General features: G+C 45.7%; 1 protein-coding gene across 1 annotated transcript in view; it reads left to right on the forward strand.

Annotated features, from left to right (window-relative positions):
* Nucleotides 1-12,122, forward strand: part of Col4a1 (collagen type IV alpha 1 chain) — a 118,083-nt gene that overhangs the window by 42,251 nt on the left and 63,710 nt on the right. Inside the window, exon 2 of the mRNA XM_090341883.1 lies at nt 4,587-4,646. Within this exon, the coding sequence (XP_090198009.1) occupies nt 4,587-4,646 (60 nt within the window). The remainder of the gene's footprint in view (nt 1-4,586; nt 4,647-12,122) is intronic.

Genomic DNA, 12,122 nt, shown 5'->3' on the forward strand with positions numbered 1-12,122 from the left:
AATATCCCATGAAAGTGCTTTGACATTTTGCATAGCATAGGGAATGTGCAAAGGAATTTGAAAGATAAGCCCTTTCGACTGGGCAGATTGCCACACGTCCCTATTTGGTGAGATGTAAGGCAAAAATTGTTAAAGCAGTAGTGTTAAAGGTCCATCTTCCACCAGAAGTGAGGGAAACAATCAGAAAATTGAAGACTTAATCCTGTTTCGCTCATTCCAGGCATTCCTTTCTGCAGTAGACGCGTCATAGTCGGTCAATTTGTACAAAAGTGTGCCCTACCCCCCTCCCTGAATGCACACACACCCTCAGCATACACACAGTAAGAGCATGTAGTTGGTGCTCTTTAGTGAACTAAAAAACCACACGCACAGAGCTGAGCCAGCCGGCCTTGGCCTGCGCCCTCTGGCATGGGACTGTTTTCATGTCGATGCCTGTAGAGAGAGACGACTGGAGATAGACTTTGCTTCGCTTACAGACGCTGACTCTGTCCCTCGCCTTACAAGCACTATGCGTGATAGTCATCGTGTATTTTTACAACTTAACGTACTTTATCCCACTCTGGAAGTGATAACGAGAGCATGGTAGAAACGTCCACCAATAGAAATGGTTTTAACCTGTCCTGAGAGGTTTGGAGAGATGCTCAGAGAATATTGAAGGTATTTGCTTTAGGGATTACATGGAGTGCCTTGCATTCCTTTCAAATTGTAGAGAGGTTTTTTTTTTTTTGGTTGTTTGTTTAAAGTTGGTTCCTGCTACTGTGTGTGTGTGTGTGTGTGTGTGTGTGTGTGTGTGTGTGTGTGTGTGTGTGTGTCTGGTAGAGAACACTGGGAATGGATGCACATTTTTCTTTTTGTTTCTAATTCAGTTAATTCATTTTAAGGCAGCCTTTCATACTTCTGTGGCAAAGTAGGCTGTGTGATTTGCTAGAAGAGGCTCACAAGACGTCAACAATGAACTTCTCAGTCTAACTTCACTTGTTTTCCCCACAGATGAAGGTAGGGAATGATGGCATCCCCTCCTAAGAGCCTGCTGGGGTTTTCTTTTTCTCTTCCTCCTGGTCCCCGCTTGTCTCACAGGAGACATGACCATAGTCTACTTCTTGCTTGGCCTCTGACAGCTGGTGGCCAAATCCCGGGGCTCCCAAGTGGTCTGGACTTCCTGGCTGACTTCCGTTAGCCAGGGACCCTGGGGGTGAGCCAGCATCTCATGGGAAGAAAGCACAGGCCGTGGGGCTGATCTCGGGGACCTGGGACTGTGCGGGGGCAAGGGCAGGGCAAAAGGGACATGCTTCTCTCGGAGTATTCCAGTTGCCCCAGTTCTAGTATCTACAGCAGAGGGAAGGGAGCTCATGGAGGCCTACCTGCTGGTGGTAGATGCGAGGAACAGCTCCCTCAGAGCTGCAACGACTGGGCTGGCCAGAGCCCATAGACTGCACAGGCCTTGGGATTTGGCTGAGAAGCCTGGAAGTATGTAGGGCGCTAGGAATCTTTGTGTGTTCTGTAGAGGTGGTGGTTCCTTTCAGCCTAGTGGCTCACAGTAACGTGCAAGAGGACTTGGGATGAGGCTTTTTGTTCAGTCAGGTGTTTCAGAAGCACACACCATTTGTCTGATTTTAAAGGGACCTTCTCAGTAGTGAACCCTTGAACTGCAGGTAAAAATGCCCCATATGTCAGGATAAAATCCAGCAATAGCTGTTATAAGATGGAAAACTGGAGAAATCAGAGCAGCGATATTACCAAATTGATGGTGTGTAGCAAAATAAACATGTACCTTATGGTTTTTTTTATTCTAAAAATTCATTTTTTGTTAACAAAACCATTTGCAGAAGAGCTTGGCTTTTCACAGTGCACCACAAAAACCATGATCTCGAAAGCAGTTTTTGTCTGGCCTGTGGAGTCTTGAGGCCAGTCTGGATTGTACAGCAAGCTCAATAACAGCCGGGGCTACATTGTGAGTGCCTGCTCAAAACAGACAAACAAATAAACAAACTTCAAGCAAAACAAATAAACCCAACCTCAAACAAAATGAAATCCTTCCCCCCCACAAAGCTAACAATATTTAGATATTTTTATAATCATGGAGTCTTTGGAGTTGCCTTGTAGACCCAGAATTTGTGACAAAATTTCCTCTATGAATAATGGACATAAAGATTTCTTCCATGAATATGTTTCCTGCCACCCCATTACTTGGTATGAGATCTGAATTACTGCATTACACAGTACAGGCTGGTGAGGAAGGCCTTGAGTCTTCATTTCTGACTTTAAGTTTTCTTGACTGTTTTCTGCAACCTGCAGTGTATTTGGCCTAGGGCACAGCTGCCTGTTTATTTCTTTTCTTTTAGGGAGAGGTGGTACTAGTGTTTAAACTCAGGGCTTTGCACTTGCGAGGCGTTTACTTTACCTACAGCCCCTTCTTTTGGCATGAGTTATTTTTGAGCTAAAGTCTGAGTTTATGGCTAGATTGGCCTGGGCCATGAGCCTGCTACCTCTTGCCAAACAGCTCTGGCTCCCCAGACCTTCCTGGCTGCTCAGGTGGCTCGGAATATCCGGGGTCTGCTTTAGCTTGGTGCTTCCTTGCACTGAGTGGAGTTCCTCATCTGTGGGGTTGCTATCTGTACTCGTCACTGGAGGTGGAGTGAGAAGCACCACCACTAGACTGAGAAAGCCACAGTAACTGGGGACCATTCCTCATTGATGCTAAGATGTCCATTTGGATTAATTACTCCGAAACAGACATAACAACAATGGACAGTACATCATGATTTAATTTCTACCCTTAGCATGGGTTTCACAATCAGTGTTGGGCCCCATGCTAGGCTTTGGGTTGCTGTGGAAGGCTCAGGGTGTCCTGGGGTGACAGAGAAGTAACAGACTGTGAAAGCCTGTGTTGTATTGCCCAGCAGAGGACCTGAATCAACATGCCATGGGACTTGGGCAGGCCAGGGCTGGGGCCAGCAGAGTCTGGTGTGTTTGTTGATGTCTTGTATGCATTGTGGGTAGTTAATCTGCAGCACAAGAGGATTTTTTTTCCTTGGTCATGGGACTGGAACTCAGGGCCTGGGCACTGTCCCTGAGCTTGTTTTGCTCAAGGCTAGCACTCTACCACTTTGAGGCACAGCACTACTTCTGGTTTTCTGGTGGTTGACTGGAGATAAGAGTGTTATGGATTTTCCTGCCTGGTCTGTCTGGCTTTGAACCACAATCCTCAGATCTCAGCCTCCTGAGTCACTAGTATTACAGACGTGAAGGATTTTGGCTGCCTCTTGGAGTGACCCTGACTGGACACCAACACCCAGGTTACATAGCAAAGCAGAACACATGGGACAACTTAAGTGTCAGGAGTTGTGGGAGTAGAGGTTGATATTGCCTGAAATGTGAGTCACAGAAGGAAACAGATCCCGGGTCTTGACTTTGCTTGGCTTGCTGTCAACTGCCCCATTTCCAAAATATAAAATTAAGAACAGCTTACTGTCTCAAAGGTACTTGTACTGATTTAACTTCATCAAATAAGTATTTCCAGATGTAATTGTTTTAGGCAGAAGGTCTCCATGGTGATGGAGCTGTGACTGAGCCTGTGGTTAGAATATAGGCTTTGTGGGACCTCTGTACTATTAATAGCATAACCTTCAAGATACTTTTTTATCACTGGAAGCAGAATATGGATATACATTTTAGACATGAGACAGTATCTACTACTGTTCATGTCACACCCCAGTACTTCCCTTCCATAATAGACCTCTGGTGTGGTTGTGGTTTAAAACGTTGATGCGTGTAGAGATGCATGTAGTATCACGTGTTCTTCTTTTAATGAGAAGAGATGAGTCGGCTTCTAGGTACAACCATGTCCTCTCCTGCCCACTTGAGTCTCCATCCCTGTGGAAAGGGAACAGTGGGCCACCTGGGAGGAGAGGAGTGGATACCCTCCTTAAATAAGGTGACAGCCAGTAGGAGGGCCCCCTGCCTCTTCAGATGTACTGCATGGTTGCTTCTTCTTGCATTTTAACATTATCTTTTGTGTAAGAAATGGATTAACTACAAGGACATTTTGTTGCTGAATGCCCTTTAAAGGAATGTTCGAATTTTAACTCTTTAAGACTTGGCTCTGAAATCTTGATCATTCTCCGTATTCTGTCTTTTTGCGGTGTTACGCTTGTGCATGAGCAAAGGTCCCGTGGCAGTTGTTAGATGCAGCTTGGATTCACTTGAGGGAACCCTGGTGTCCCTCGGTCTTGGGTCTGAAACTCCCAAGTCAGAATCAGGACATTTTCATAGTCTTACAGATACTGTTCAGACCCGACTGAGTCTACTGACAATAGAAACGGACCAGGAGCAACTCGTACAGGGACCATCGTTCGCTTCCTGGGTTTTGATTTGTTGCATTGAGGACTGTGTGTTTGGCATGAGAGAGGTGCAGAGGCAGTGTCTGTCAGCCACCGAGTGTCCCGTGGATGTCCGTCACTGCAGGTTGTTCCCATAGAAACAGGCAGGCTGGTCCATGTCCACCTGAGGATGCTGAAGTCCCACGAAAGCCAGGTTGACCTCAGTTTCAGATTCCTCCTATTTACACGTGTCTTCTTTCCTTACAGGGTGGCTGTGGTGGTTCCGGCTGTGGCACGTGCGACTGCCAAGGAGTGAAGGGACAAAAGGTGAGTGGCCAGACTTTAATAACAATTCCTTCTGAATTGCCTCCATGACATAAATCATTACGCTCTCATAGGTCAAAACTAACAATCAGCCATTTATGGAAAGTCTCATTACTGTTTGAATAATTTCCTCCCAGCAATACAAATGAAGCAAAATCAGACTTAGTGTGACTCTGAATAATTCTATTATGTAGTAGTGAGTCTCCAGAGATTATGGTGGTTAGTAGAAATGAGTGTTAAAGAAAAGGAGGGGGTATGGATTCTTTTCTATTTTTTAAAAAACACCTCCAGGGTAGGGAACCTTTTTTCTACCAAAGGCTATATGGGTATTTTTAATATCTTCACATACCTTAGGAAATGGTTGGTGCTATCATACGGCTAGGGACACTGGGGAGAAGCATTCCTTCTGTCCCTCATGTCCTAAGTGCTTTTGAAGGCCTTGTAGAGCCTTTATACTGGACACTTTCTGCTTAAGGAGCAAGTCTACTGGCTGAACTTTTTTTTATTAATCATCTTTTTAGAAACAATGGGTAAATCAATTTAGCATTTTGTTTCCTCTGAAAAAACAAGTAAAATGTTACTATTCAACATGAGGACTTTCTATTCAAATTAGTATTCAATTTTTTTATTTCACTAAAATAATTTTCCAGACGAGTGACACTTATTTTCATGTTTTATGCTTGTCTAGATTTACATACAAAAATGGTAAGTACTTATTATCGCGCTGGGCTCTTCAGCTCAATGCTACCGCCCTACCCGTGAGCCACAGTCCCACTTCCTGTTTCCTAGTGATTAATTGGAGATAAGAGTCTCAAGGTTTTATAGTGCCTGGGCTGGCTTTGAACCATGATCTCAGCCTCCCGAGTAGCTAGGATTACAGGCGTGAGCCACCACACCAAATGTATTATCTTGTCTTGGATAATTTCTCTGGTAGGCAGGCTGTACCTTGGCCTTTCAGTTGGTTTGAGGGGTGCCTGTCTGGTTTTTACCTACCAGCCTAAGCTGTGTCTAGTTACTGAGTAGTTGCCATGGAAACCAGGTGGGCCGGAGGGAGCTCTGGACCCTGTGCAGGCTGAACAAGGTCTTCTGTGGAGCCACTCTCTCTTTTCTGCCAGAGGGTCTGTCAGCCTGTGTTTAAACCTCTCCTTCAGTCTTATTTACACACACACACACACACACACACACACACACACACACACACACACGCATCCCTGTGGGATTCAGCCAATCCTACTGTGTACATGGTTGTTTTGTTTCTTTCCAGCTATTTGCTGAAATGCACGTCCATTTTAAAAGCAGTGCCTGACAGTTGGTGGCACAGGTCTATGACTTGGACAGTTTCTGAATGAAGGAAGTGAATGAACACAGGTTGATGATTTTTCTGATCAACTAAAATTCCTCTGATGTTGTCTGCCCCTTTCCTGCGGGATTTTCTTTGGTCGGTCATAAGTGGGTACTTTAAAGAGTTATTGTGAAGGAGAGGTAGATATTTCTATTAAGAACAAAAAGAATCTAACGAGTTGTGCACATGAGCACATGGTCCACCCTCTCTTTCTGTGGCCTGGAGGGGATCCTTAAACATTCTCCTATTGAGGACACATCTGTAAAATTATGCTTTCAGTCCAAGGAATCTAACCAGATGCACACTGGGGCTCTGCTTCCCCAGCAGTCTTGGCTGTTACCTCTGAGAACTGGGCCCCTCCACTCGGTGGGGAAAGGCCCCCGGGGAGACCGGGCCTGGAAGGTCCTGGGTCAGCAGCTGTGGCTGCGTGGCAGAGTATTCCCTATGCTCATGTCCTTTATCAGTCACCATGGGTGTGGTAACTGCTGGCCTCTACCAGAGCCCAGAGGACACCCTGCCCCCCCTCCCCCCCAGGAAGGGTCCTGGTCCAACCCATTCCTCAACACTGGGCCAGCTCCCTCCTTTTATTTTGCCATAAGGAGCATGTCAAGCCAGAGCCTTTGGTAAGCTATGTGTGGGTTCACAGTCAGCCTGTAGGTAAAGCCCTAACTTATGAGCAGACTCAGGAGATGCCTGATCTCAGCAGCTTCCCTTGAGGCTGCGTCACTGTGACAGGAATGGAGGCTCTGTGACTTTTCAGGTAGAAATCCAGTGACTCACTGGTACTGAGAGGAGTGAAGGGCCCTCTTCCCAATGGTGAGAAAACATGTAAACATCTGTGTCTTGTCTCGTAGCAGCTGGGTGTGGTCGTGTGTGCCTGTCATCTAGGCTGAGTGGGAGGGTTAGACCAGAGGATCAAGGTTCTGCTTAGCTCAGGTATACACGAGAGATCCTATTTAAACATAACTAAAGCAAAAAAAGGCTACCAGGGCGAGGCTCAAGAGGGAGAGCAAGCGCACAGCCTTGGGATCAAATCTCAGAGCTAAAAAAGCGAATAAGGAAGTAGGGCTGTGGCTCAAATGGTAAGCAGTCGTCTTGAGCTGAAGAGCTCAGGGACAGTGGCCAGGCTCAGTATTCAAGCCCCACGACCCACCAGAAAAAGCAAATAAAAGTCACTTTGAGGATGTGAGTCCCTGGGGCTCTTCTGAGCACAGGCACAGCCCCTCATGCCCTCGGCCTTCCCCGCAGACTCTTGCCCCTGCACCCTGACAATGTTATCCAGTGTGTAGGCCGCGGGGATGAGGGCTTGCCATGGGAGGCCAGCACTTGTCTTTCCAGCTTGCTTCAGTTCTCATGGTAGTTCTTTAGAGACTCTCAACTTTCTACAATTCAAATTCATTGAGCGTGGGGGAGACACATAGCTCCAAGAAAGCTAAAGTTACCTACCCAGGACAGCATTCAGGCCTGGGAAACGTGGAGATCTTTGTTTTCTACGCCTCCCTCTGAGGAATATGTTGACAGTGTTATTTATTCACAACCCTGGAATCTCTCACAGCACAATTTCCAAATCTCCTTTGGCTGAGTCTGCTCTCTGTGGAGCTGCAGTTAATGGGCAGAGTGTCTTATGTGCTCAAGGTGTTATGAATGGGTTTTGGTGCAGTCAATCACCGACGTGTAATCTCATCATGGAATAATCAATGAAGCTTTGTAGCCCCTCATTGGACACAGGGTCCTGCCGGCTTGTTTATTTTTCCACTTCCTGCAAGGCCACTCCTGGCCTGAGATGTTTTCTCTTAGGTCATTAGTTTGGCGTCATACGCAACAGCTTTATGTCCTCTAGAGCTGTGTGTGGGAATGCTGTCCGATTAAACTCACCACAGTGGGAGTGTTTGCCAGCTCAGTCATGCAGCGAAGCCTTTCTTTTCCTTGATAACTTGATTTTCTCGAGCACCAATTCCCAGGAGTCCTTCTGTGTACTTGGAAGTCAACCACTTACATTTCAGTGGAACAGAGATTGTACAGGAAATCTCCCACTCATTTAGCCATGGAAACCCTTATTTATATAAAACAACCCCACAGTGTCCAGAGAAGGAGCTTATGCTCCTGAGATAAGTAAGCCAAGGGTAGGTGGTCTGATCTGGAAGAGTGGAGAAAGCAAGTGGGGTCACCATCCTGGGAAAAGACAGTGATACGCAGCTTCCTGAGGTCAGACCTGGGCCTGCCCTGGCTCTGGTCAGCAGAGCTTCTGGGACTCAGGCTCACAGTTCTGGTACACACAGAGACATCAGTACCCATAGGTGTGTGTCCAGGGGGAGCTGGTGGACAGTCGTGGAAGAGTTGATGGTTTCTAGTGTAGAGATTGTTTTTTCGTGTTTGACAGTACTGGGTTTGAATTCAGGGCCTTGTGTTTGTCAGACAGGAGCTCTACCTCTTGAGCCAAGCCCTAGACCTTTCTACCTTATGTATTTTGAAAAAGAAAAGTCTTACATTTATGCTCAGGCAAGGATGGACTGCCATATTCTTATTACATTTCCTAAAGTAAGATGACAGATGCAGGCTACCACATACAGCTTTTTGTGGGGGGAGGGTCATGGCACTTGACCTCAGCCGGAGTGCTGCCCCTGAGCTCTTTAGCTCAAGGCTAGTGTTCTACTACTTGAGCCATAATACCACTTCTGGTTTTCTGGCAGTTAACTGGAGATGAGAGTCTCACAGACTTTCATGCCTTGGCTGGCTTTGAACTGTGATCCTCAGATCTCATCCTCCTGAGTATCTAGGATTACAGGCATGAGCCACTGATGTCCTGCTGAGAGGCTGTATTTCTAGTCTTTCAAATCCCTTGCCGTTTTAGACTGACTGGCTCTGTAGCTCAGTTGCCAGGGGCATTCATGTCTCCTGGGTCAGGAGCCATGCCTTTGCCTGCCTGTCTTAGTACAGGAAATCCCACAATTCCAAGCACATTATGTACCACATTCTCGTCATTTTTGGATGATAGTGCGATAATCATAAAAATACCTTAGTGTTTTTTAGATAAAGGAAGGATCTGCTTCTCCTGAGATTATAAACAAAGCATTTTCTTAGTTGTAATGACATCTTAGGGGACATTCTTTTCTGAGACAAGGACTGTATTTTATTGGTACTTTTGGAGAATCTTTCATTCATAAATATATTTACCTTATTGATTATCAAGATTTTACATGGTTCATCATAATTTTGGCCGTAATTATATTGTGAAATATAAAAAAGGGCTGGATGTATAATTCATGCCTGAAATTCTACCTACTTGGGAGGCAGAAATCAATAGGGTTGAGGTTTAAGGTTAGCCCATCTCAAGCAATAAAACGTAGGCATGGAGGCATATGACTGTCATCACAGTTATAAGGGAGGCATAAACAGGAGGATCATGGTCCAGGCTAGCCTAGGCATAAATATTAGACCTTATTTGATAGCTTAAATGTTAAGAGAGCTTACCTAGTAAATGTGAAGTCCTGAACTCAAAGCAACAACAAAACACACACACACACACACACACACACACACAGTATAAATACAATATTTTTATCTTGTACTTTGTTTATAGACTAGTGAATCATTTTTATTTCTTATTATTCATTATATTTGACTTGACTAGGTTTGCATCCTCAAGGGTTTGTAAATCAAGGATGTGACTATTTGTAGCAGAATATTGTAAACTTCTCTTCCATGTATTAAGCTATATTAACATTAAAGCTACCCCATTTCTTCTGAAATACTAAATTTTTACTTTTCTTTTTTTTTGTGGGTCATGGCGCTTGAACTTGGCCTGGGCGCTGTCCTTGAGCTCTTCAGCTCAAGGCTACCACCCTACCGTTGAGTCAAGCCTCATTTCCCCATTTTCTAGAGGTTAATTGCAGATAAGAGTCTCAGGTCCTTCTATGCCTGGGCTGGCTTTGAACCTTAGATCTCAGCCTCCTGTGTAGCTAGGATTATAGGCGTGAGCCACCATGCCCGGCTTGAGATACTAAATGTTTATTTTCAGCAAATACAAGCATGTTTGTGTAGTCTCTGAAACTTTGTATATACTGGGTTGATTTGGGTTAATAACTAAAACTATTCACAGTGATGAGACATGACTAATAAAACACCTTCAGTGTGCAGGCACACACCCAATTTTCCTGATTGAGGATTTCAAAACCTAGTGTTTAATTTCAACAGCTACCAGTGATTCATAGCCTGTAATCCTAGCTCCTCAGGAGGCTGAGAAGGGAGGATGGAGGTTTGAAGCCTACAGAGGCACGAGACTCCCATTTCCAATTAACTACTAAAAACCTGGAAGTGGGGGGTTGTGGCTTAAGTGGTAGATCACTAGCTTTGAGCAAAAAGCTCAGGGACTGCACTCAGGCCCTAAGTTCAAGCCCCAGGACACACACACACACACACACACACACACACACACACACACACGCGCGCGTGCACGTGGGCACACACACAATCCAATTTCTTAGTTTGAAAATGTGAAATATATGCAACCAAGATGCACTAAAAAGTAATATTTAGTGTCAAGTAAGAGCTATACAGATAAAGATTCTAGTATATGCTTCAAGCATATTTGAAATTACTCCTAACTGAGGCAGGCGGGATGCCTTTATGTCCTAAGAGTTGTACATTTCTCCTGTTGACAGCGCCCAGCCTTTGTTCCTATGGATTGAACCTTTGGGTCTTTCTGATGTTGCTATACTATTAAAAATGCTGATTTTTAATATAGAAAATAATCATATTTTGATATTTTTAATACTGAACATCTTAAAAAATAGAAAAGAATGCCCAGCCTTTCCTCACTATGGCCGTCCGCCTGTCTTTGGGGTGTCAGCACACAGCTGTTGGGATGGGAAGAGAGAAGTCTGAGGAAGGACAGGGAGTTCAGAATCACACTTTTGATTTTCTCTGCAAGATATCCCAACATGTTCTCCAGTTGTGGCACTTCCTGAGCCTTCTGGAGAGGGGTTGTTGTTGTCCCTGTCAGCCTCCAGGCCCTGTGTTTTCCCAGCCTGGAACAGCCTCTGGGAGGGGATGGCTCGCTGCAGGCAGCATGGACGGGAATGGGTGCAGTTGCCCCACAGGGAGCAAGCTTCATCAAGTTACTTTGGCCTCATTGGGTTGACCAGCAGGACGATGGAAGCCTCTGTACAAACACGCTCAGAAAGTTTCACACAGCAGGGATGTACACACGTGTGATGGGCCTGTCATTAGCAGTGCTGGTTTCAGAGAAACCTGAGGGATGTTTGCTTGCTGGCCCAGCTCAGGACACACTTATGGCCGGACCAAAGACCCAGCCATAGACTCCAGCTGAGACTACTCTGTCCAGAAATGGAGGCAAGGCCAAAGACACAGTCAGAAGCCCTAAGAATCCAGACATAGATATGGCTGCATGTCTCCATGGCCGAGGCTGTATCATTTGTGGTGTTTGTAGCTTTTGGATGCTTCTAGAGGAGGAAACATGAGCTGAGTTATGTGGGAGGTCTTTCTGCAATCATCGTCCAATTGTAGCAAACCCTGAGATTTTAATCATCCAGTTCTAGAATTATCATCCCTTAAAACCCAAGGGAAACTGGCTCTCTCCACATCCGGCTTTTCCAGGCTCTGCTTGTACTGTGGTTAACTGCTTTTCCGGATTGACATGTCCTTACAAGAGTTGTCCAGACTCTTCTCCTCTCCCTGCCAGCTTCCCGAGGGCCTCGTGTGAAGTGTGTTTCTGGTGTAGAAGGGACTTCCATGTGTCTGAGGAAAACTCTGGCACCACGCATGTCCACGAGCAGGCCCTCCCAGCAGAGCGCTCCACGGACTAGCACACAGTCTTCCTTTTCCCTGTCTACCCTGTCATGCAAAGACTTTTTCCAGATGTCCCTGTTTCCTATTTCCACATGCACGCATGAATCACCCCTCTGGCAGAGCAGTCGTGAGAAGCCTTGTGGGCTCCCACAGTCACCTACTCTAGTCTTTTGGGGGAGTACTTTGTTGAAAAAAAAGCATTTTAAAAAAGAAGATTGCCCCAATCAAAGGGTAAGTGGTAAACAGTTTACCAGGGAGGAGGCCACGAGAAGGGTCCATGCATGGTGATGAAGGTCTGTCTGCACGCAAGGCCCCATCTGCCCCCAGGA

This window comes from Megascapheus bottae, chromosome 11, assembly GCF_031878675.1.
Source record: "Megascapheus bottae isolate mThoBot1 chromosome 11, mThoBot2.hap1, whole genome shotgun sequence".
Classification (NCBI taxonomy): Eukaryota; Metazoa; Chordata; class Mammalia; order Rodentia; family Geomyidae; genus Megascapheus; species Megascapheus bottae.